At 42.9% G+C, this 26417-nt stretch overlaps 1 protein-coding gene across 3 annotated transcripts in view; it reads left to right on the forward strand.

The window, feature by feature from the left end:
* The window catches only part of raf1a (Raf-1 proto-oncogene, serine/threonine kinase a), a 42070-nt gene extending 16797 nt beyond the window's left edge, over positions 1–25273 (forward strand). For 2 of the 3 annotated variants that reach the window (XM_046343275.1, XM_046343276.1), the window contains 11 exons: positions 381–500; positions 657–699; positions 813–922; positions 1077–1194; positions 1409–1493; positions 1698–1874; positions 1972–2018; positions 2778–2896; positions 3103–3234; positions 23242–23376; positions 23542–25273. In XM_046343275.1, the coding sequence (XP_046199231.1) occupies positions 381–500; positions 657–699; positions 813–922; positions 1077–1194; positions 1409–1493; positions 1698–1874; positions 1972–2018; positions 2778–2896; positions 3103–3234; positions 23242–23376; positions 23542–23682 (1227 nt within the window). In that variant the 3' untranslated portion in view covers positions 23683–25273. The remainder of the gene's footprint in view (positions 1–380; positions 501–656; positions 700–812; positions 923–1076; positions 1195–1408; positions 1494–1697; positions 1875–1971; positions 2019–2777; positions 2897–3102; positions 3235–23241; positions 23377–23541) is intronic. The other variant, XM_046343277.1, reaches the window with a different exon arrangement.
* Positions 25274–26417: the final 1144 nt, after the last annotated feature.

A 26417-nucleotide genomic window follows, 5' to 3' on the forward strand; every position in this document is an offset into this window, starting at 1 on the left:
CCTCCCTGCTCGATCTGGCCCTTCTTTACACGCCAGGAATCCCTACCATCCTCCTCTGCCTCACTTCTGTCTACCATCCTCCCCCCTTATGTTTTCTATTAAGTAATCCATCTTGCATGTTTACTTTCCATGGTTTTCTTGATTGTGTTCGATATCACTTTCTATTTTCTGCACTTACTGTATTCTTTTCTGATTTGTTTTTTATGTCTCCATACCCGGGTGTATTTGGAAAAATGATAACTTGAATGCTGTCTAATATGCCCACCAAATTGAACACCCAGGTAGCACTCTTTCTCTCCTCCCTTACCTTCCTTCACTCTGTCTCCCTTTCCGTCCCTGTCCTTCACTGTCCCACTGTGTCGTGCCCTGATTGGGAGTAGCTAGATTGCCTGAATGCCTACCCTAGCTCCTGGTGCAGGCGCTTCTGGCTGAAGAGGAGAGTAGGTATTGTGCGCTTCTCCAACTCTATTCTTGAGGCGACTTCAGAGAGCCCAGCCAAGGTTAGGAGGCACAGTGTCTGAGTGTTGTGTGATGAACAACATGGCATGTTTTTACAGTGTCTGTGTCGAACTGAATTATTATTAACTGTTGAATGATTAGTGTTCATTTGATATTTGTAAAAATGTGACGGAATATTTTCTCGTTTGTTGTCGTAGGAGGCAATGCGTAATCACGAAGCAATGCGTAATCATGACTCCGGTAAGATTTTCGAAAGTTTCTGCTATGCTAAATGGAAACATGTATAACATCCCATAACAACACTTTGTCATAACCTGGTGTGCTGAATACCGTTGGCCATCGTCCCTCTCTAGACGGGAGTTCCCCCAGCCAGAGTCCCACAAGCTGGTCGCAGTCTAAAACCCCAGCGCCAGACAGACGAGAACGGGCTCCGTCGTTCAACACTCAAGAGAAACACAAAATTGTAAGCGAGACAGCGCTTGTAGTTTGTACAGTGCCTGTGAGTTAATAGCATCTTAACAGTACTTTGAATTCCTAGGAATAACTGCATACGTGTATTGTATGTAATGTCTACTGAATATAGAGAATGTGGACTTATATTGGCTGTCCTCCTCCAGCGTCCGAGGGACAAGCGAGACTCTAGTTACTACTGGGAGATCGAGGCCAGTGAAGTGGTGCTGCACTCCCGTATCGGCTCAGGCTCCTTCGGAACGGTGTACAAAGGGAAATGGCACGGTGAGCACGCTTCTGGATAAACACACTTCTTGTGAAGACTTGGTCTGTTTGTAGGCTGTTTCTTCTAACCACCCAAACGGAGTGTAACACTTGTGCTGAGTCTAGTCTACTTGGCGATTCGCTTCACCTCCTCTCTGTCATGTAGTTTGTTGAGACAAGATGGCCGCACAGCAGCTACGGATGTTTCTTTACCACATGGTTTGGTCTGTTGTAGGTGACGTAGCAGTGAAGATCCTAAAGGTGATTGACCCCACACCGGAACAGTTCCAGGCCTTTAGAAACGAGGTGGCTGTGCTAAGGTAAGAGAGGGTGAGAGTGGTGAAGAGGACTATAGTGATGCCCATATTGCATTCAGGGTATTCACTTTAGAGAGAGCAATAAGTTGACCCTATAATGTGTTTATTATTGGTAGATTATCTTCATGCAGCATTATCTCTCTCTCTCTCTCTCTCTCTCTCTCTCTCTCTCTCTCTCTCTCTCTCTCTCTCTCTCTTTCACCACAGGAAAACACGACACGTCAACATCCTATTGTTCATGGGCTACATGACGAAGGACAACCTGGCCATCGTGACACAGTGGTGTGAAGGCAGCAGCCTTTATAAACACCTTCACGTCCAGGAGACCAACTTACAGATGTTCCAGCTCATAGACATCGCCAGGCAGACAGCTCAGGGCATGGAGTGAGTCCATACCTAAGCAGCTTAGGTGTAGAATGGTATTATTGCTAGCATGCAACTGAATGTCCTAAAATACAATTTCACTGTATTTCTCTTTCAGCTATTTGCACGCTAAAAACATCATCCACCGGGACATGAAATCAAACAGTATCCTTTTCTCAGTGGTGTAAAGTACTTAAGTAAAAAAATACTTGAAAGTACTACTTAAGTAGTTTTTTGGGGTATCTGTACTTTACTTTAATATTTATATTTTTGACAACTTTTACTTTTACTTCACTATAATTCCTAAAGAAAATTGAGTACTTTTTACTCCAAACATTTTCCCTGACAATGAAAAATACTTGTTACATTTTGAATGCTTAGCAGGACAGAAAAATAATCAAATTTACACACTTATCTAGAGAACATCCCTGGTCATCCCTACTGCCTCTAATTTGGCGGACTCACTAAACACATGCTTCATTTGTAAATGATGTCTGAGTGTTGGACCATGCCCCTGGCTATCCGTAAATAAGAAATAAATAACGCAGTCTGGTTTTCTTTATATTAGGAATTTGAAATTATTTATACTTTTGATACTTAAGTATATTTTAGCAATTACATTTTCTTTTGATACTTAAGTATATTTATAACCAATTACTTCTAGACATTTACTCAAATAGTATTTTACTGGGTGACTTTCACTTTTACTAGTCATTTTCTATTAAAGTACACTTCTATTGGATACTTTTTACACCATAGCCTTTTCTTCATACTCTTTCATGCTCAGTCACTCTTGTGACAAAATTGAATAAAAAAAATTGTCCGCTTGACATTAGACAAATGATGTATGAGCTCAGATATTTAGTTTTTTTCCACAGACTCAGCTGTTTCTGCCACAGCTCTGCCTCCTTGACAGCAGTACAGATATCTTCCTACACGAGGGCCTGACGGTGAAGATTGGCGACTTTGGTCTGGCCACAGTCAAAGCCAGGTGGAGTGGTTCTCACCAGGTGGAGCAACCTTCAGGGTCCATACTGTGGATGGTCAGTAACAGGACATGGAAAAATGAATTGTGCGTTTCTTGTGTGTTTGACTTGACTGTTGAAATTGACACAAAATGAAACAGAAGCTACCACCCATCAGACCCCTATGAGAAGTTGAGAAGTTTTCAGATTTACTAATTACGATTCCCGGAATTGTAAATTAAATCAATTTAGTCATGTTTGTTTGTTCCATTCTCTGTTCTCAGGCTCCAGAGGTTATACGGATGCAGGACAATATGCCCTATAGTTTCCAGTCTGACGTATACTCTTACGGTGTTGTCCTCTATGAGCTGATGACAGGAGAGCTGCCATACTCACAGATAGCCAACAGAGACCAGGTAAATGCAGCCTGCCACATAACCATCTCTAAAACCATGGTACTTTGACCTCCCCTGCTGTGTTTGAGTTTAACATATCAAATATAACTTGGATTGTAGGACACAGTTTAAGCCACGTGGTCTGTATTTCCCTGGCCTGGGTTCCAGTGTGTGGGTGTCAGAGGGGTAGATGGGCTCTGTGTCACTGGCTGGCTGACTGTCTGAGTCGGGGTTTGTTTGTTGTATGGAGAGAGAGAGACAGCGAGAGAGTGCTCACACGTGTACTGATTTGAACCTCTCTGGGGTAGGGGGCAGTATTTTCACATCCGGGAAGAAAAGTGTGCCCAAAGTAAACTGCCTGTTACTCAGGCCCAGAAGCTAGGATATGCATATAATTGGTAGATTTGGATCCAAAACACTCTAAAGTTTCTAAAACTGTTAAAATAATGTCTGAGAGTAAACAGAACTGATTTGGCAGGCGAAACCCAGAGGACAAACCATCCAGGGGAAAACAAAATTGAGGTCATCGGATTTTCCAATGGGTTTCTATGGGATACCCTTATTATTAGGAACCTGGTTGCAGTTCCTATGGCTTCCACTAGATGTCAACAGTCTTTAGAAATTGGTTGATGTTTTTCTTTTGAGAAATGGAGAAGTAGTCCTATTCATTGTAAGTGTCACTCCAGGTAGGCTCTACTGTTTTGGTGCGCGTGAACAGGAGCGCGCTCCACGTTGTTTTTATCCGGTATTAGAAACAGTTTATTCCGTCTTAAATTTGATTGATTATTTACTTTTTAAGGTACCGGAAGTTGGATTAGGAACATTGTTTGAAATGTTTGGACCAAGTTTACAGGTAACTTAGATACTTTTTAGACATGTTGGGCGAGTTGAAACCGGTGTATTTCTGAATCAAATGCTCCAAATAAATTGACATTTTTGGGACATAAAGAAGCACATTATTGAACAAAATGACCATTTGTGATGTTTCTGGGACATTTTGGAGTGCCAACAGAAGATCTTCAAAGGTAAGGCATTAATTATATCGCTATTTCTGACTTTTGTGTCGCAACTGCCTGGTTGAAAAATGATTTTCATGTGTTTGTATGTGGGGCGCTGTCCTCAGATAATCGCATGGTGTGCTTTCGCCGTAAAGCATTTTTAAAATTCTGACACAGCGGCTGGATTAACAAGAAGGTAAGCTTTATTTTGATGTATAACACATATATTTTCAAGAATGTTAAAAATTTGAATTTAGTATTTTAGAATTTCGCACTCGGCAATTTCACCGGATGTTGGCCAGGTGGGACGCTACCGTCCCACCTGCCCGTAGGAAGTTAAAGCAATGATATTCAAGTGATGGGCTGTTTTAGAACTCAGCAGCTGTGATGTGGTAAGGTTGGACCCAGGTGCAGAGAAGAGACCAGAGAAGGAATCCGTGGTTAAGGATAACCTAATATTTTACTGAGAAATTGTAGCCGCAGGACCACAATAAACTTTAAAAAACACTAAGTCTCGGAAATTTGCTCAGGAAACAAATGCACACAGTAAACAATTCAAGCTTCTGCAAAGGACCACAGAAAACAATTCCCTCTGGTGCCAGGGGGAACCATGACTGTACCCCCCCTAGGAGCGGCCCCAGCGGCGGAGCCATGATGACCACCACATCGTTTTTTAAAGTCTCTAACAAGACCCAGATCCAGGATGTCCCGGGCAGGCAGCCACGCTCACTCCTCGGGACTGTAGCCCTTCCAGTCCACCAGATACTGCAGGGTCCCTCGGCCCTGACAAGCCTCCAGACGCCGGATTGTGTAGGCCCACGTGGCCATCCACAAGTCGAGGGGGCAGAGGAGCAGGTGTGGGGGGAGATAATGGACTGGTCCTTACCAGCTTGAAATGGGAGACATGAAAGGACGGACAGACCCTCATAGACCTGGGAGGCTGGAGATGTTAGGTGACCGGGTTGATGCGACTCATGATCATGAATGGTCATATGGAGCGAGCTTCCACGAGTCCACATTTGAAGGGAAGATCACGGGGGGATAGCCACACCCGTTGACCCGGTCCGAGGTGCCGGTTTGCCTGATGTTTGTGTCGGGCAGAGGAGCGGAACAAGGAGGATTGGCAGTGTGTTATGAGCATACTCCACCCAGACGAGGAACTTGCTCCAGTTGCTGCCCTGAATGGAGACGAAGCAGCGCAGGAACTTCTCCAGCTCCTGGTTGGCCCGCTCAGTGTGCCCATTCGACTGAGGGTGGAACCCCGAGGAGAGACTCACCGGTGCTCCCAACAGGGAGCAGAAGGCCTTCCTATACCGTGTGACAAACTGGGGCCCACAATCTGAGATAATGTCCTGGGGAAGTCTGTGTAGTCGATAGACATCAGCGAGATCAGCGGTCTCCTTCGATGAAAGCAATTTGGGTAAGGCGATGAAAAGGGCTGTCTTGGAGAACCGATCGATGACCACCAGGATGGTGATAAGCCCTTGTGATGGAGGTAACCAAGTGATAAAGTCTACAGACAGATGAGACCTGGGATGGGCAGAGGTTGGAGCAACCTGGCCGGTCGTTGACGCTATGACTTGCTTTGGGCACAGATGAAACACGTTCTCACGTCTTCCATCATGTTGGGCCACCAGAATTTCCACCTTAGGAACTCCAGTGTCCGATTAACACCTGGATGCCCAGTTAATTTAGGAGTGTCCCCATTGTAGTCCTTGGGACCAGGCTTTTCAAGTCTGTTAGTGGGTTCCTCACCGGGGTCAGGTTCTCAGGTCTGGGCTTGTCAGACCGTGGTCTCAATACTCCATATCACAGGGACCACAATGCGTGAGCTGGGGATGGATGGGCTCAGGGTCCTTCTCCTCGTTAGAGACATCGTGTTGGCAGAACAAGGCGTCTGCCTTCTGATTCTTGGATCCCGGGCGATAGGCTAGTGTGAAATCGAACCTGTTAAAAAACAGCCCACCTAGCCTGGCGAGCGTTCAACCTTATTGAATGAAGACCAAGTTCTTATGGTCCGTCCAGATCACGAAAGGATGAGGTGCCCGCTCCAACCAGTGTCTCCACCCCTCAAGAGCCCACTTAACTGCCAAGAGCTCCCCGTTGCCTACAGGGGTGCAGTTCCATCTACTCCTTGTTCCTCTATGAAAGGACCTCCACCTGCTCCGGTGTCCGAGGCATCCACCTCCACCACAAAGGGACAAGTCAGAGTAAGGTGAACGATGATGGGTCCTTTGAGCTCCATGAATACCCTGTCAGACTCAGGGGTCCAGCAAACACGGGTCTGCGACTTGCGGGTTAGGACTGTGAGAGGCGCTGCCACCGCACCAAACTTGCATATAAAACGCCTGTAAAAATGGTCTTACCTGAGGAACCGCTGGACCTGCTTGAGTGAGGTGGGACGGGGCCAGTTGTTCAAAGAATGACTCTTGCTGGATAATATTTTTTTGCAATGGAGGAGGAAGTGCATCTCTGTCTCAACTTCCCTTTCGTGCAGTGACCACATTCTCTTGCTCTCTCTCGCTCTCATTCAATGAGATTGAATGTCAACGGGACAACAGTAACAACAAAAACCAAATGTCAAAATAACTATACATTTAACAATAAGTTTACAGTAGAGGACATGTGCAGGTTGATTGGTCTGTCAGACACTTGACATGTAGGAGCATCTTACAGAACTCTGCATGCAGGGTTTCAATGGGGTGTTTGTCCCATTTGATGAAATATTGTTTTGCAAGTGGACCCCACACCTCGCTGCCATAAAGTGCAATTGGTTCAATGACATATTCAATTAGTTTTAATAGGTATTTCAATTTGAATTTGCTTTTTAATGGCGTAGAATGCTTTCTCTCTCAGCTCATTCACTGCCTCATTAAGGTGTCCAGTTGAGCTTATTTTTAAACCTAAGTAATTGTAGTGTGTGCAGTACTCTATATATTTTGTACCAATTGAGAACTTTGGTCTAATTCCCTTTGAACTGGTCCTTCTGTAGCTCAGTTGGTAGAGCATGGCGCTTGTAACGCCAGGGTAGTGGGTTCAATCCCTGGGACCACCCATACGTAGAATGTATGCACACATGACTGTAAGTCGCTTTGGATAAAAGCGTCTGCTAAATGGCATATATTATTATTATTATATTAGAACTGGATCTTCTCTGGAAAATCATTATTTTAGTCTTTTTGAGGTTTGCTGCCTGGGCCCAGGTCTGGCAGTACTGCTCTAGCAGGTCCAGGCTCTGCTGTAGGCCATGTGCTGTGGGTGACAGCAGGCATAGGTCATCTGCGAAGAATAAGCATTTAACTTCTGAATTGTGGAGACTAACACCAGGGGCGAAGGATTTTTCTAGAATAGTGGCCAATTCGTTAATGTAAATATTGAAGAGTGCAGGACTCAGCTTGCAACCCTGGCGAAGGCGCCACACCTGGTTAAAGAATTCTGTTATTTTCTTACCAATTTTAATGCTGCATGTATTGCCAATATACATTGATTTAATTATGTCATATGTTTTACCCCCTACACCACTTTTAATAACTTTGTTGAACAATCCTGTATGCCAAATAGAATCAAATGCTTTTTGGAAGTCGATAAAGCAAGGGTATATTTCGGTGGACATGTTTATCTATCAGGGTGTGTAGGGTGTAAATATGATCAGTTGTGCGACGTTTTGGTATAAATCCAATTTGGCTTTTACTCAAGACATTGTGCTTATTATGGACGTTTAGAACTCTTACATTTATAATACTACAGAAAACCTTCCCCAGGTTACTGTTCACACAAATGCCTCTGTAATTGTTTGGGTCAAATTTGTCTCCGTTCTTAAAGATTGGGGTTATGAGTCCTTGATTCCAGATGTCAGGGAAATAACCTACACTCAGGATGAAAGGCATGACTTGAAATTTGAGAGCTTGAAGTTTCTTATAGAGCTCCTGATCAGCAATTGTGGAGTCCAGTGGATTTTGATTGTCCTTTATAGCTTTTTCTAATCCATTCAACTTCTCATGAATTTGGCGTTGCTCTGCGTTTGTGTCAATTTGAACGGTGTTGTAGAGGGTTTTAAAATGGGTTGTCCATGTGTCACCATTTTGTATCGCTAATTCCTCTTGTTTATATTTTTTTTAAAGTTTTTTCCAATTTTGCCAGAAGCTGTGTGTGTTAATGGACTCCTCAATTAGTGTCAGCTGCTTACTGTGCTTTTTTGGTTCTGAGTGTACGTTTATAGAGTTTTAAAGTCTCATTAATGAAGGCGTAATACACCATTATTTGGTGTATTACTATTTATTATTTTACAATTTTCATCAAACCAGTTGTTCTCTATCTCTCTATCTCTATTCAATTTAAGGGGCTTTATTGGCATGGGAAACATATGTTTACATTGCCAGAGCAAGTGAAATATATAATACAAAATGTACAGTAAACATTACACTCACAAAAGTCCCAAAAGAATAAAGACATTTCAGATGTCAGTCTATATGTACAGTACAGTCTATATAAACATAAATATAGGTGTCACGTATGCTCCCTCTCCGTCCTCTAGGTCACCAGGCTGCTTGTTATGGCGCATCAGTGCGTCATTAGACTCACCTGGATTCCATCACTTCCCTGATTACCTTCCCTATATATGTCACTCCCTTTGGCTCCTTCCCCAGGCGTTATTGTTTCATGTCTGCGCTGTTCGTGTTTCGTATTATGTTTTCATTTATTTTTTAAATCATTCACTCCCTGAACTTGCTTCCTGACTCCCAGCGCACCCGTTACAGAATAACGCCTCACCAAGGGAAGCATCAGGGAGGTTGTTTTTGTTTCCTGTTGAAGGTGATGTCGGGTCCGGGTGTCAGAACCGGGGAGGACTTAGCCAGGTTGTCGGATTCCCATGCCTCGGCGGGTTCGAAGGATTCCCCTGCCTTAGCTGGCTCGACAGGTTTCTATATATCTCAGCGGGATCGACTGGCTCCCAGGCCTCAGCGGGATCGACTGGCTCCCAGGCCTCAGCGGGATCGACTGGCTCCCAGGCCTCAGCGGGATCGACTGGCTCCCAGGCCTCAACCGAGGTAACCGGGGAGGTCTCAACTGGCTCATCAGGCTCTTACGCCTCAGCCGGACTGACAGGGTTCCCGCGCCTCAGCAGAGGTGTCCGCTCCTAATCCCCGGGATTGTCATTTTGGTCAGCGTCTTGCTGTTGGAGCCACGCGCTGTCACATATGCTCCCTCTCCAGCCTCTAGGTCACTAGGCTGCTCGTTATGGTGCACACCTGTCACCATCGTTACGCGCATCAGCATGTCATTAGACTCACCTGGACTCCATCTCTTCCCTGATTACCTTCCCTATATATGTCACTCCCTTTGGTTCCTTCCCCAGGCATTATTGTTTCTGCTTCAGTTTCATGTCTGTGTGTTGTTTGTGTTTCTTGTTTTGAATTATGTTTTCATTTATTTATTAAATGATTCACTCCCTGAATTTCCTTCCCAACTCCCAGTGCACACTAGGTTGTATTTACAATGGTGTTTGTTCTTCAGTGGTTGCCCTTTTCTTGTGGCAACAGGTCACAAATATTGCTGCTGTGATGGCACACTGTGGTATTTCACCCAATAGATATGGGAGTTGGATTTGTTTTCGAATTCTTTGTGGGTCTGTGTAATCTGAGGGAAATATGTCACTAATATGGTCATGCATTTGGCAGGAGGTTAGGAAGTGCAGCTCAGTTTCCACCCCATTTTGTGGACAGTGTGCACATAGCATGTCTTCTCTTGAGAGCCAGGGCTGCCTTTCTCAATAGCAAGGCTAAGCTCACTGAGTCTGTACATAGTTAAAATATTTACTTAATCTTGGGTCAGTCAGTGGTCAGGTATTCTGCCACTGTACTCTCTGTTTAGGGCCAAATAGCATTCTAGTTTTTTTGTAAATCCTTTCCAATGTGTCAAGTAATTATTTTTTAGTTTTCTCATGATTTGGTTGGGTCTAATTGTGTTGCTGTCCTGGTGCTCTGTGGGGTTTGTTTGTGTTCGTGAACAGTGCCCCAGAACCAGCTTGCTTAGGGGGCTCTTCTCCAGGTTCATTTCTCTGTAGGTGGTGGCTTTGTTATGGAATGTTTGGGAATCGCTTCCTTTTAGGTGGTTGTAGAATTTAATGTCTCTTTTTTCTGTATTTTGATAATTAGCAGGTATCGGCCTAATTCTGCTCTGCATTAATTATTTGGTGTTTCATATTGTACACGGAGGATATCTTTGCGGAATTCTGCATGCAGAGTCTCAATTTGGTGTTTGTCCCATTTTGTGAATTCTTGGTTGGTGAGCGGACCCCCAGACCTCACAACCATAAAGGACAAAGGGTTCTATAACTGAAAGTATTTTTTTGCCAGATCCTAATTGGTATGTTGAATTTTATGTTCCTTTTGATGGCATAGAAGGTCCTTCTTGCCTTGTCTCTCAGATCGTTCACATCTTTGTGGAAGTTACCTGTGGCGCTGATGTTTAGGCCGAGGTATGTATTGTTTTTTGTGTGCTCTAGGGCACTGGTGTCTAGATGGAATTTGTTTTTTGTGGTCCTGGCAACTGAACCTTTTTTGCAACACCATTATATTTGTCTTACTGAGATTTATTGTCAGGGCCCAGGTCACGAGATGAGCTATAAGTGTACCTACAATAGGAGTCCCCTCGAAGCCTACCATTGATTATGTACATTTACATTTAAGTCATTTAGCAGACGCTCTTATCCAGAGCGACTTACAAATTGGTGCATTCACCTTATGACATCCAGTGGAACAGTCACTTTACAATAGTGCATCTAAATCTTAAAGGGGGGGGGTGAGAGGGATTACTTATCCTATCCTAGGTATTCCTTAAAGAGGTGGGGTTTCAGGTGTCTCCGGAAGGTGGTGATTGACTCCGCTGTCGTGGCGTCGTGAGGGAGTTTGTTCCACCATTGGGGGGCCAGAGCAGCGAACAGTTTTGACTGGGCTGAGCGGGAGCTGTACTTCCTCAGTGGTAGAGAGGCGAGCAGGCCAGAGGTGGATGAACGCAGTGCCCTTGTTTGGGTGTAGGGCCTGATCAGAGCCTGGAGGTACTGAGGTGCCGTTCCCCTCACAGCTCCGTAGGCAAGCACCATGGTCTTGTAGCGGATGCGAGCTTCAACTGGAAGCCAGTGGAGAGAACGGAGGAGCGGGGTGACGTCTGGATGAGTTGAAGGGGTTTAATGGCACAGGCAGGGAGCCCAGCCAATCCAGACGGGAGATGACAAGTGCCTGGATTAGGACCTGCGCTGCTTCCTGTGTGAGGCAGGGTCGTACTCTGCGGATGTTGTAGAGCATGAACCTACAGGAACGGGCCACCGCCTTGATGTTGGTTGAGAACGACAGGGTGTTGTCCAGGATCACGCCAAGGTTCTTAGCGCTCTGGGAGGAGGACACAATGGAGTTGTCAACCGTGATGGCGAGATCATGGAACGGGCAGTCCTTCCCCGGGAGGAAGAGCAGCTCCGTCTTGCCGAGGTTCAGCTTGAGGTGGTGATCCGTCATCCACACTGATATGTCTGCCAGACATGCAGAGATGCGATTCGCCACCTGGTCATCAGAAGGGGGAAAGGAGAAGATTAGTTGTGTGTCGTCTGCATAGCAATGATAGGAGAGACTATGTGAGGTTATGACAGAGCCAAGTGACTTGGTGTATAGCGAGAATAGGAGAGGGCCTAGAACAGAGCCCTGGGGGACACCAGTGGTGAGAGCGCGTGGTGAGGAGACAGATTCTCGCCACGCCACCTGGTAGGAGCGACCTGTCAGGTAGGACGCAATCCAAGCGTGGGCCGCGCCGGAGATGCCCAACTCGGAGAGGGTGGAGAGGAGGATCTGATTGTTCACAGTATCGAAGGCAGCCGATAGATCTAGAAGGATGAGAGCAGAGGAGAGAGAGTTAGCTTTAGCAGTGCGGAGCGCCTCCGTGATACAGAGGAGAGCAGTCTCAGTTGAATGACTAGTCTTGAAACCTGACTGATTTGGATCAAGAAGGTCATTCAGAGAGAGATAGCGGGAGAGCTGGCCAAGGACGGCACGTTCAAGAGTTTTGGAGAGAAAAGAAAGAAGGGATACTGGTCTGTAATTGTTGACATCGGAGGGATCGAGTGTAGGTTTTTTCAGAAGGGGTGCAACTCTCACTCTCTTGAAGACTGAAGGGACGTAGCCAGCGGTCAGGGATGAGTTGATGAGCGAGGTGAGGTAAGGGAGAAGGTCTCTGGAAATGGTCTGGAGAAGAGAGGAGGGGATAGGGTCAAGCGGGCAGGTTGTTGGGCGGCCGGCCGTCACAAGACGCGAGATTTCATCTGGAGAGAGAGGGGAGAAAGGTCAGACAGAGCACAGGGTAGGGCAGTGTGAGCAGAACCAGCGGTGTCGTTTGACTTAGCAAACGAGGATCGGATGTCGTCAACCTTCTTTTCAAAATGGTTGACGAAGTCATCTGCAGAGAGGGAGGAGGGGGGGGGAGAAGGTGGCAAAGAGCTTCCTAGGGTTAGAGGCAGATGCTTGGAATTTAGCGTGGTAGAAAGTGGCTTTAGCAGCAGAGACAGAGGAGGAAAATGTAGAGAGGAAGGAGTGAAAGGATGCCAGGTCCGCAGGGAGGCGAGTTTTCCTCCATTTCCGCTCGGCTGCCCGGAGCCCTGAGTCATCGAGCCACAGAGCGGGAGGGGAGGACCGAGCCGGCCTGGAGGATAGGGGACATAGAGAGTCAAAGGATGCAGAGAGGGAGGAGAGGAGGGTTGAGGAGGCAGAATCAGGAGATAGGTTGGAGAAGGTTTTAGCGGAGGGAAGAGATGATATGATGGAAGAGGAGAGAGTAGCGGGGGAGAGAGAGCGAAGGTTGGGACGGCGCGATACCATCATGTACATACTAGAGGTCGACCGATTGTATGATTTTTTTCAACGCCGATACCGATTATTGGTGGACCCCCAAAAAAAGCCGATACCGATTAATCAGCCTATTTTATTTATTTTTTAAAAATGTATTTAAATTTTTTATTTTTTATATTTTTTATTTGTAATAATGACAATTACAACAATACTGAATGAACACTTATTTTAACTTAATATAATACATCAATAAAATCAATTTAGCCTCAAATAAATCATGAAACCTGTTCAATTTGGTTTAAATAATGCAAAAACAAAGTGTTGGAGAAGTAAAAGTGCAATATGTGCCTTGTAAGAAAGCTAACGTTTAAGTTCCTTGCTCAGAACATGAGAACATATGAAAGCTGGTGGTTCCTTTTAACATGAGTCTTCAATATTCCCAGGTAAGAAGTTTTAGGTTGAAGTTATTATAGGAATTATAGGACTATTTCTCTCTATGCCATTTGTATTTCATATACCTATGACTATTGGATGTTGTTAAAGGCACTTTAGTATTGCCAGTGTAACAGTATAGCTTCCATCCCTCTCCTCGCTCCTACCTGGGCTCGAAACAGGAACACAACGACAACAGCCACCCTCGACGCAGCGTTACCCATGCATATAGCAAGGGACAACCACTCCAAGTCTCAGAGCGAGTAACATTTGAAATGCTATTTGAAATGCTATTAGCGCGCACCCCGCTAACTAGCTAGCCATTTCACATCGGTTACACCAGCCTAATCTTGGGAGTTGATAGGCTTGAAGTCATAAACAGCTGCTGGCAAACGGATGAAAGTGCTGTTTGAATGAATGCTTACGAGCCTGCTGCTGCCTACCAGCACTCAGTCAGACTGCTCTATCAAATCATAGACTTAGTTATAACATGATAACACACAGAAGTACGAGCCTTAGGTCATTAATATGGCAGAATCCGGAAACTATCATCTCGAAAACAAGACGTTTATTCTTTCAGTGAAATACGGAACTGTTCCGTATTTTATCTAATGGGTGGCATCCATAAGTCTAAATATTCCTGTTACATTGCGCAACCTTCAATGTTATGTCATAATTACGTAAAATTCTGGCAAATTAGGCGGCCCAAACTGTTGCATATACACTGACTCTGCGTGCAATGAACGCAAGAGAAGTGACACAATTTCACCTGGTTAATATTGCCTGCTAACCTGAATTTCTTTTAGCTAAATATGCAGTTTTAAAAATATATACTTCTGTGTATTGATTTTAAGAAAGGCATTGATGTTTATGGTTAGGTTCACATTGGAGCAACGATACGCACCGCATCGATTATATGCAACGCAGGACATGCTAGATAAACTAGTAATAGTCATCAACCATGTGTAGTTAACTAGTGATTATGATTAATTGATTTGTTTTTTTTAGAAGATAAGTTTAATGCTAGCTAGCAACTTACGTTGGCTTACTGCATTCGCGTATCAGGCTGTCTCCTCGTGGAGTGCAATGTAATCAGGTGGTTAGAGCGTTGGACTAGTTAACTGTAAGGTTGCAAGATTGAATCCCCCGAGCTGACAAGGTAAAAAATATCTCGTTCTGCCCCTGAACGAGGCAGTTAACCCACCGTTCCTAGGCTGTCATTGAAAATAAGAATGTGTTCTTAACTGACTTGTCTAGTTAAATAAAGATTAAATAAAGGTGTAAAATATATATTTCTTTAAATCGGCCAAATCGGTGTCCAAAAATACCAATTTCCGATTGTTATGAAAACTTGAAATCGGCCCTAATTAATCGGCCATTCCGATTAATCGGTCGACCTCTAGTACCCAGCGTCCGACAGAGCTGCAGGAGTTGTGACCCGTCTTTGTTTGTTATGTTGTCGTAGTTGTGTCATGGGAGGCATATAGGGGAGAGAATGCTGTCATCTCCAGGTAGGTGTTTGTCCCACCGTGTGTAAAGTGTGTTGGGTTCTTGTCCAGTTCAGGTATTTAGGTTGCGACATGTCCCTGAGCCAGGGAATTGTTAATCTCCCCCTATAGGATGGAGAAACTGTCATAGTTAAAAGTATGGGGATTCTATTAGGTGGTATAGGTAGCACACATGAGGACATTTTTCTCTTTTTCTCAGACCTTGTATATTCCAGGATGAGATAGTAAAAGATTTGTGTTCCATAGTGTGTTGTTTTTGTGTGGTTTAGGCCCGAACCATCACAGTAGGTGTCAGCATAGCAGAGCATGATGAGCATCTTACGTTTCAGAGTCGTGGCTGAACGACGACAAGAATAACATACAGCTGGCAGGTTTTAAGCTTTTTTGGCAGGATAGAACAGCAGCGTCTGTGTATATTTGTAAACAACAGCTGGTGCACAAAAATCTAAGGTCTCAAGTTTTTTGCTTGCCTGAGGTAGAGTATGATAAACTGTAGATGACACTCATGATAAACTGTAGATGACACTATTTACCAAGAGTTTTCATCTGTATTTTTCATAGTTGTCTATATACCACCACAAACCAATGCTGGCACTAAGACCACACTCAATGAGATGTACATGGCCATAAGCAAACAGGAAAATGCTCATCCAGAGGCGGTGCTCCTAGTGGCCAGGGACTTTAATGCAAGGAAACTCAAATCTGTTTTATCTCACTTCTACCAGCAAGTTAACTTCTCTGGGATATGTGGGACGGTAGCGTCCCACCTCGCCATCAGCCAGTGAAATTGCAGGGCGCCAAATTTAAAACAACAGAAATCCCATAATTAAAATTCCTCAAACATACAAATATTTTACACAATTTTAAAGATAAACTTGTTGTAAATCCAGCCACATTTTCCGATTTTCAAAAAGGCTTTACGACGAAAGCACACCAAACGATTATGTTAGGTCGGCACCTAGTCACAGAAAAGCATAGCCATTTTTCCAGCCAAAGAGAGGAGTCACAAAAAGCAGAAATATAGAGAAAATGAAACACTAACCTTTGATCTTCATCAGATGACCCTCATAGGACTTCATGTTACACTACATGTATGTTTTGCTCGATAAAGTTCATATTTATATCCAAAAATCTGTGTACATAAGCATGTTGTTTTCAGTAGTTCCAAAACATCCGGTGATTTTGCAGAGTACCACGTCAATTTACAGAAATACTCATAATAAACATTGCTAAAAGATACAAGTGTTCTGCATGGAAATTTAGATCCACATCTCCTTAATGCAACCGCTGTGTCTGATTTCAATTTTGTTTTATAAAAAAAGCACACCATACAATAATCTGAGTACAGCACTCCGACACAAAAACAAGCCATACAGATATCCGCCATGTTGTGGAGTCAACAGAAGTCCGAAATAGCATTATAAATATTCACTTACCTTTGATGATCGTCATCAGAATGCACTCGCAGGAATCCCAGTTCCACAATAAATGTTTGTTTTGTTCGATAACGTCCATAATATATTATTATTATTATTATATATATAATTTATGTCCAAATACCTCCTTTTTGTTTGCGCGTTTAGACCTGTAATCCAAATTCACGACACCGATCACTAGGTCCAGACGAAAAGTCAAAAAGTTCCATTATAGTCCGTAGATACATGTCAAACGATGTATAGAATCAATCTTTAGGCTGTTTTAACATAAATCTTCAATAATGTTCCAACCGGAGAATTCCTTTGTCTTCAGAAATGCGCGCGTGATCAGCTCATGCCACTCTGGCAGACCTCTGGTTGAATCCACTCTCATTTGCCCCCACTTCACAGTAGAAGCCTCAAACAAGGTTCTAAAGACTGTTGACATCTAGTGGAAGCCGTAGAAAGTGCAATATGACACCATAGACACTGTATAGTCGATAGGCAATGACTTGGAAACTACAAACCTCAGATTTCCCACTTCCTGGTTGGATTTTTTAATCATGTTTTTGCCTGCTATTTGAGTTCTGATATACTCACAGACATCATTCAAACAGTTTTATAAACTTCATAGTGTTTTCCATCCAAATATACTATCCAATATTATATTAATATTCTAGCTTTTAGACCTGAGTAGCAGACAGTTTACTCTGGGCACCTTTTTATCCAAGCTACTCAATTCCTCAGTCCCGAGCTGCCCCCCCATTCCCAAAGAAGTTAAATGTGCAACCAGAGGGAAAAAACTCTAAACCACCTTTACCCAACACACAGAGACGCATACAAAGCACTCCCACACCCTCCATTTGGCAAATCTGACCATAATTCTTTCCTCCTGATTTCTGCTTATCAGCAAAAACTGAGGCAGGAAGTAGTCCAATGAAGCAGATGCTATCCGCACTGAGCTAAAGGGTAGATCTGCCACTTTCAAGGAGCGGGACTCTACCCCGGAAGCTTCTAAGAAATCCTGCTGTGCTCTCAGACGAACCATCACAGGCAAAGCATCAAATACAGGACCCTGGGCCAATACCCTCTCTCTTGACATAGGGGTAGTGTGCTCTTATAGCACAGTGCCATGCCAGGGGATGGTCTGTGTAAAAAAAAATAAGTTGCTTAAGTTCACCTCTTTGCAAACAATCAGCTAATAGTGTCTCTGGATTGTCCTTGAGAGGCTTAAGAAAATGCAATGTTATTTTTAATATCCATGGGGTACTGTATTGTAATGACCTCAGGACAGGGATAAGCCACTGGGACTTCAAAGGCCAATGCATTTGGGGGGGGGGGGGGGCTGTGAAACTCTCCTGCCATTGTTGGGTTCAAGAGTTTTCACACATCTGACTTCACACCTCAGTGCTAATTGAAGGTGCTGCCAGGTCTGTTCTGTCCTAGCAGCTTGGTAGCTTAGTATACTTATTTACTTAGCTTTATATAGGAAAATTATCTAGAGATTATTATATTTTACTTTTTGGCTTCGGAAGTAGCTTCAGACTGAATATTACTCACTCAGTTTTGTGTTGGATGGTATTTCCAAGTTCCGCTGTACTTTCTTGTGCAGGTTTTTGGTTTGTCAGAAGTTTTTTTCTTTTTAGTCCTTGGTAGTAGTAGTCCATTCAGAAAATGTTGTCCAGAATCAAGGTTTTAGGTATGGAATTTTTATTTGGATTGATGGTTTTAATGTTGAGGTTTAGTACCCTGTATAAGTCCTTGCGAAAAAAAAAAAAAAGTTTATCGAAATTTATCCAACTCCAATTTGCTCTCGCTCTCCCTATCTCTCTTGCTCTATCAATTCATTTCAATTCAAGGGCTTTATTGGCATGGGAAACATGTGTTAACATTGCCAAAGCAAGTGAGGTAGATAATATATCAAGTGAATATATAAAGTGAAATAAACAATAAAAATTAACAGTAAACATTACAATAACAGAAGTTTCAAAACAATAAAGACATTACAAATGTCATATTATATATATATATATATATATATACAGTGTTTTAACAATGTACAAATGGTTAAAGGACACAAGATAAAATAAATAAGCATAAATATGGGTTGTATTTACAATGGTGTGTGTTCTTCACTGGTTGCCCTTTTCTCGTGGCAACAGGTCACACATCTTGCTGCTGTGATGGCACACTGTGGAATTTCACCAAGTAGATATGGGAGTTTATCAAAATTGGATTTGTTTTCGAATTCTTTGTGGATCTGTGTAATCTGAGGGAAATATGTCACTTTAATATGGTCATACATTCGGCAGGAGGTTAAGAAGTGCAGCTCAATTTCCACCTTATTTTGTGGGCAGTGAGCACATAGCCTGTCTTCTCGAGAGCCATGTCTGCCTACGGCGGCCTTTCTCAATAGCAAGGCTATGCTCACTGAGTCTGTACATAGTCAAAGCTTTCCTTCATTTTGGGTCAGTCACAGTGGTCAGGTATTCTGCCTCAGTGTACTCTCTGTGTAGGTCCAAATAGCATTCTAGTTTGCTCTGTTTTTTTGTTAATTCTCTCCAATGTGTCAAGTAATTATCTTTTTATTTTCTCATGATTTGGTTGGATCTAATTGTGCTGCTGTCCTGGGGCTCTGTAGGGTGTGTTTGTATTTGTGAACAGAGCCCCAGGACCAGCTTGCTTAGGGGACTCTTCTCCAGGTTCATCTCTCTGTAGTTGATGGCTTTGTTATGGAAGGTTTGGGAATCGCTTCCTTTTAGGTGGTTGTAGAATTTAACGGCTCTTTTCTGGATTTTGATAATTAGTGGGTATCAGCCTAATTCTGCTCTGCATGCATCCATCTCTATCGCTCTCTCTCTCGCGCGCTGTCTCTCTAGTGCTGTCTCCCTCTCTCTCTTTACATCTCCCTCGCTCTATCTATCGCTCTCTCTCTTGCTCTCGCTCTCTATCTAGCTCGCTCTCTCTCGCGCTCTCTCTCGCTATCTCTATCGCTCTCTCTCTCTCGCTATATCTATCTCTCTCGCACTCTCTCTCTTGCACTCTCTCTATCTCTCTATTGCTCGCTCTCTATTGCTCTCGCTATCTCTATCTCTCTCGCTATATCTATCTCTCTCGCACTCTCTCTCTATCTCTCTATTGCTCGCTCTCTATCTCTCTATTGCTCGCTCTCTATTGCTCTCGCTATCTCTATCTCCTGCTATATCTATCTCTCTTGCTCTCTATCTCTCTCGCTCTCTATCATTATCTCTATCTCTCGCTTTCTCTATCGCTCTCGCTCGCTCTCTCTCTCTATCGCTCTCTCTAGCTCTACCGCTATCTCTATCACTCTCTAGCTCTATCGCTCTCTCTCGCTCTCTCTCTCTCGCGCTCTCGCGCTCTCTCTCTTGCTCTCTCTCTCTTGCTCTCTCTCTCTTTCTCTCTCTCTCTCTCTCTCTAGCTCTATCGCTATCTCTTGCACGCACTCTCTCTCGCTATCTCTCTCTCGCGTTCTCTCTCTATCTATCTTGCTCATCTATCTCGCGCTCTCTATCCCTCGTGCTCTTTCTTTCGCATTCTCTTTCTCGTGCGCTCTCTTGTGCTCTCTCTCTTCTTGTGCTCTCTCTCTTGCGCTCTCTCTCTTGCGCTCTCTCTCTTGCGTTCTCACTATTGCGCTTTCTCTCTCTCTATTGCGCTCTCACTCATCTATCTCTCTCGCTATCTATCTATCTATCTCGCTCTCAATTCAATTCAATTGACTTTATTGACATGGCAAGTTCATTATTACTTACATTTTCAAAGTATACATATCGATAATAATAGTCGTAGTGGACATGGGATGACCATTAACAACAACAACCATATTAATGAGAACAACAATACATTAAAGCAATGGTAGTGGACCAGTGTCAACATGACATAGAAGACACATGACATGGTATGAAAGACAAAACAAAACAAAACAAGATGGGAAATATTAGCGATATTACTTTTCACTGGCTGTCCCTCAGGTTGTGGCAGGAGGACACATATTTGGCTGCCAAAACTGCACATTTTGGCTTTTCACCCAATAAATATTTGATTTTTTTCTTCATCTTTTATAGTATAAAATTCTTTATATTGAATTATAATTTTGGGGAAGAAATATTCTCTTAGGTCTGAGTATTTGTCACAGTGTAATAGGAAATGCAGCTCTGTCTCTACCTCTCACCTGGAGCAGAGTGAGCACAGCCTTTCCTCTCTGGGCAGCCAGGTTTGTCTGTGACGACTGGTCTCTATAGCCAGACTGTGCTCACTGAGTCTGTACCTAGTCAATGTTTTCCAAAGTTTTCTATCAGTCACAGTGGTCAGATAGTCTGCCACCATGTACTGTCTGTTTAGAGTCAAATAGCATTGAAGTTCACTTCAATTTTTTGTGGTGTCTTTCCAATAGGTGATATATTTTTATTTTTGTTTTGTAATGATTTGGTTGGGCCAGATTTTCTGAGTGATGTCCTGAGGCTCTATGGGGTTGGTTTGGGTTGGTGAACTGAGCCTCAGAACCAGCTGGCTGAGGGGACTCTTCTCTTTTTTCATCTCTTGACATTGTAGAGCTGTGTGATGGAATGTTTTGGGGTAACTTGTTTTTAGATGGTTGTAAAATTTGAATGCTCTTTTTTTCTATTCGAATGAGGAGGGGGTATTGGCCCAATTCTGCTTTACATGTGTTATTTTGAGTTTTTCTTTGCACTTGCAATACAGTCTTGCAAATCGCTGCGATTTCGATTTGGATGTTTGTTCCATTTGGTAAATTCATTATTAGAGATTGGAACCCTATACTTCACTTCCATATAGAGCAATTGGTTCTTTAACTGATTGAAACATTTTGAGCCAGATTCTAATTGGAATTTCGATTTTGATGTTCCTTTTAATGGCATATAATTCTCTTTTTGCTTTGTCTCTCAGCTCATTCCCAGCCATGTGAAAGCTACCTGTGTTGCTGATATTTAGTCCTAGATATGTGTAGTTGTTGGTGTGTTCTAATAGAACTGTGTCCAAATAGAATTTATATTTGTCGTCCTTATTGCCGGACCTTTTTTGGAATATCATTATATTTGTTTTTTTTAGGTTAACGGTCAGAGCCCAGGTCTGACAGAACCTGTGAAGACGATCTAGGCGCTGCTGTAACCCCTCTTTAGTGGGAGACAGCAGCACCAGGTCATCTGCGTACAGCAGACACTTGATTTCATTGTTGTGTAGGGTGATACCAGGTGCTGTACCGATTCTTGTAATGTTTTTGCCAATTCATTAATGTAGATGTTAAATAGTGTTGGACTTATTGGGCAGCCCTGTTTCACTCCTCGTCCCTGAGAGAAGAAGTCTGTTTGCTTGTTGCCAATTTTAACCGCACATTTGTTTTTAGAGTACATTGATTTAATAAAATCATATGTTTTCCCTCCAATACCACTTTCTATTTGTTTACAAAAAAGACCTTCGTGCCAAATTGAATCAAATGCTTTCTTGAAATCTACAAAACACGAGTAGATTTAGCCTTTGTTTTGGTTTACTTGTTTATCAATTAGAGTGTGGAGGGTGTAAATGTGGTCTGTTGTACGATAATTTTTTAGAAATACAATCTGGCTTCTGCTCAGGACGTTGTGTTCGTCAAGGAAATTATGTAGTCTGCTATTTATAATTACCGCAGAGCATTTTCCCAAGTTGCTGTTAATGCAAATTCCTCTGTAATTCCTCAATTTTTATAGATTGGTGTGATCAATCCCTGGTTCCAAATATCGGGGAAATACCTGTTGAAGAGTTTGAGTATAGCCAATTTGAATTTGAGGTCTGTATCTTTGATCATTTAATTTAAAATACCATCAGCACCACAGGCCTTTTTGGGTTGGAGAGTGCATAGTTTTCCCAATAATTCTTATCCTTTAATTTGGGTATCCACAGGATTCTGATAGTCTTTGACTGCTGATTCAAGGATTTGTAATTGTTCTTGTGTATCTTTTTGTTCTGGGCTCTTTGTTATATTGCTGTAGAGGTTTGCAAAGTGATTTCTCCACATATGCCCATTTTGGATAGCCAATTCCTCATGATGAGGTTTGTTTAATTTATTCCAATACTCCCAGAAATGGTTTGATTCAATGGATTCCTCAATTACATCCAGCTGATTTCTAATGTGCTGTTCCTTTTTTGTTCTTAGGGTGTGTTTGTATTGTTTCAGTGTTTCCCCATATTGAAGGCGTATATTTTTGTTGTCTCGTTCTCTGTGTGTTTGATTAGATCTATTTCTCAATGACGCTCTCTCTCGCTCTCTCTATTGCTCTCTCTATCTCTCTCGCTCTTTATCTATGTCTTTCGCTCGCTATCTATTTATCTCTCTTGCACTCTCTTGCTATCTCTCTTTCTCTGGTTCTCTCTCTCTATCGCTATCTCTATTGCGCTCTCTCGCTATCTATCTCTCGATCTCTCTATTGCGCTCTCTCGCTAGCTATCTATCTCTCTTGCTCTCTCTCTCACTCGCTATCTAGCTATCTCGCTCGCTCTCTTGCTATCTATCTCTATCGCTATTTCTATTGCTCGCAATTTATCTATCTATCTCTCCTTCACTCTCTTATCGCTCGCTCTCTCTATTGTCAAGGTGTCAGGTTTGGCTCACATTATCTGAGGACTCACCTTTCATTATCTGACGACTCACCTGTCCTCAGTGTAGTAATGTCACAACCAGTGGTTCAGACTGGCAGACAGACTTGTATGGAGCTGTTTCAATATCATCTGGTCACCACATTCTTCTCACAGCAGGTATTACAATATTAGGGACTCACTGTGACTTCCATAGAAAGAAATAACACTGTGACCATTCATCTGTCTCCCCTGTCAGATCATCTTCATGGTGGGTCGGGGGTACCTGTCTCCAGACCTCAGTAAGCTTTATAAGAGCTGCCCCAAAGCCATGAAGAGGCTGGTGGCTGACTGCATTAAGAAAATCAAAGACGAGAGGCCTCTGTTTCCCCAGGTACACCTGAGTCTTGCTAATGGCTTTTCTTTTTACATTATCTCTCCATCTTTATTTAGGACATTTCTAAAATGGCTGAAGTGGGTTGATGGCACTGTACCAAATGCCTCCACGTTTTGCTAGGGGTGCTTCGAATCTCCCTCGCTTTCTCTCCCTCTCTTCCAGATCCTGTCGTCCATTGAGCTGCTGCAGCACTCCCTGCCTAAGATCAACCGCAGTGCCTCGGAACCCTCCCTGCACAGAGCCTCCCACACCGAGGACATCAACGTCTTCACATCAACCTATAGCAGGCTGCCTGTGTTCTAGAATTACAGCACCCAACATGCCCCTCCTACATGCTCCTGTTCCAAAACATACACACGTGTGCATGAGCGCGCACACACGCAGACACACACACGCACCCAGACACACACACACGCTCGCTCACACACACACACGCTCACACACACAGACAGAATATCACCGGCAAAGAGGAAGAGGACTGACTGGGAGGAAAGGTGACAGTGAATGGGATCAATATGGTATTTCAGTCACTGACTGAGTTGTGATGGTTTCGGTGTAGAGAGCAGAGAAAGACTACCCATTGGTTTGGAGAAGATGATTGGCAGTGAAGGAAATGAATGCCCATTTCTAGGTTTAGTCAGAGGCCTACTTTTCCCCATGGCTAATATGGGTGCAACGGACAGAGTGGCAATGCAGTTAGTGAAATATGTGAAAGAAAGCACACCTACCTCTGGGGACAGTGAGGCAGCACCCTCTGTGGGTCGGGAATGCATCCGGTTTTCAGGGGAAATGGAAAGAGCGCCTGTGACACGACTTCTGCTTCCACTTTGTTTTGCTGGGCAGGTGGTCAAAATGGTTAGAGCGTTGCGCCAGTAACCAAAAGTTTGCCTGATTGAATCCCAGAGTTGAAAAGGTGAAAAGTCCCTGTGTGCCATTGATGATAAATGTAATGTAACGCTTTTGGACGTTAACAAGGCGACACTCCATCTTAAATCTTAACTCGTCCTCCACGTTTAGTGGATTGGTTCAACAGTGCAGAAGACAACCTCCCCCCGACAGTTAAAAAAAAAAATATATATATATATATATATATATATTGTCAGGGCCAGAAAGAAAGAAATGTTGCTCAGGTGTTTATTTTACTCCTGCTATGTTAGGTTAGTGAGGTAGAGACATCGAAGGAACCGCATGTGAGAGAGCAGTAAAGAAGCTCTCTTATCTCTGTGCTGTGAAGCACACCTTTCTGTCTTGACTGACAGGGACTGACTGCCTTGGTTTATCATGAAGGATAGTTTCTCTAAGCTGACCTCCCCGAAGAGGAGATGAAGCCTAGACAAAGACCCTGCACAAACCTCACCGAGGATGATTCTTATAAAACAAAAAACAGTGAGACGCAATCCGTTGTTTTTTTGTTGTTTTTTTTAGGATTATTTGATTGTACATTGTCTTAAATCCGATAGAGATACGAAATGATTATCAGTGTCTTCATCTTCATGCTTTTATTCTTTTTGTTTTGTCTTGTTATTCTGGAAAATTATAGTCTGTCAGTCGGTCACACATGTGTGATTGAGGAAGACAGTTTTATATTTTATTTTTTTGTTGTGCACATTTGAACTAAAGCGATGCCTATTTCTCCGGTCCATGTAATTTGTTCATGGCTTTGCTGAGAGTTTTATCAGTAGTTACCTACACATTTGAATCAGCCTTCTCTTTGGGTTAACCATCACCAGCTGGATATTAGGCAGTTCTCTTTAATATGTAGAAAAATATTTGACATCTAATTAGCTTTTTTTGTCTGCCATGTCTCTTTCAAGAGGTTAAACATTTTATTGTAAACGTGGTGAGAATGTTTATTCCAGGTTATTTTAATAAAATTAAGTTAAACTAAATTGCAGAAGTGTTCAAAACCTTCCGTTCTTTGTTGCTACTGACTGGCAAAAGTTGCTGACTTAGTGGGGCTTCAGATGGTTAGCGGACACTGATTTTTGTCTGCTCTCAAGTGCTTGCTTTTATCTTGACGGTTCCAGATGTTGAGACACTGGTCTCCACCATTGAACTCCCTGCTGCCTCTCTCTGTGCACTGCCTCGCAGTAGGATCCCATACATGTGCAAGACTTTGTGGCTGGGTGCAATGTTTGCTGTTGCAGTAGCAGTGTGGTGCAATCACACCGTGGATCCAGTTGAGACACACCACTAGGAGATTCCACCATTGGGCAATGGCACTAGGTGCTCCACAGCTATTGGCAAGCCCACAGGAAAAACAGCCTACATGAGAGAGAGAGAGGAGAAAGACACACTTGGTGGAGAGATGGGATTAAATGATAACACATCTCAACAGAGCTATTGGGTAACACTTTAGTTGAAGTGGCTGCTTATGTGCTACATTGCCCTATAAACATCCACACACCTATGCAGTCATAGACTCTTGTGTTCTATAATGATGTCTCTGATGTTTGTATCCAGCCAGCATCTCAGTTGGTTATCAGACCTAACTGGGGGATTTGATATGGAATGATATCAGTGCCAGCAGAAATAGTATTTGAAGTTGTATCTATATATTGAATTTGAATAAAACATATTTGTATTTGTAATGCACATACTGATGATTGAATTCATACATTTTACTTGTATTTCATGATTTGAAACTTTATTGAATGAATAATCAATTTATTGAACATTCAAATTCAATATTTATACATTCAGTTTCAATATGGTAAACATTGCATTCATTGTCTGCATCAGGTTTACGAACTATAATTTCAAGTTGATCAATCTTTCATATATTCAACTTCTCAGATGCATTCAGATTCGGTTGTCTATTGTTTTTGTATACAGTGCATTCGGAAAGTATTCAGACCCCTTGACTTTTTCCACATTTTGTTACATTACAGCTTATTCTAAAATTGATTAAATTTAAATAGTTTCCTCATAAATCTACACACAATACTCCATAATGGCAAAACGAAAACAGGTTTTAAGATTTTTTCCAAGTTTATTAAAAATAGAAACACCTTATTTACATAAGTATTCAGACCATA

Source organism: Oncorhynchus gorbuscha, linkage group LG03 (genome assembly GCF_021184085.1).
Source record: "Oncorhynchus gorbuscha isolate QuinsamMale2020 ecotype Even-year linkage group LG03, OgorEven_v1.0, whole genome shotgun sequence".
Lineage (NCBI taxonomy): Eukaryota > Metazoa > Chordata > Actinopteri > Salmoniformes > Salmonidae > Oncorhynchus > Oncorhynchus gorbuscha.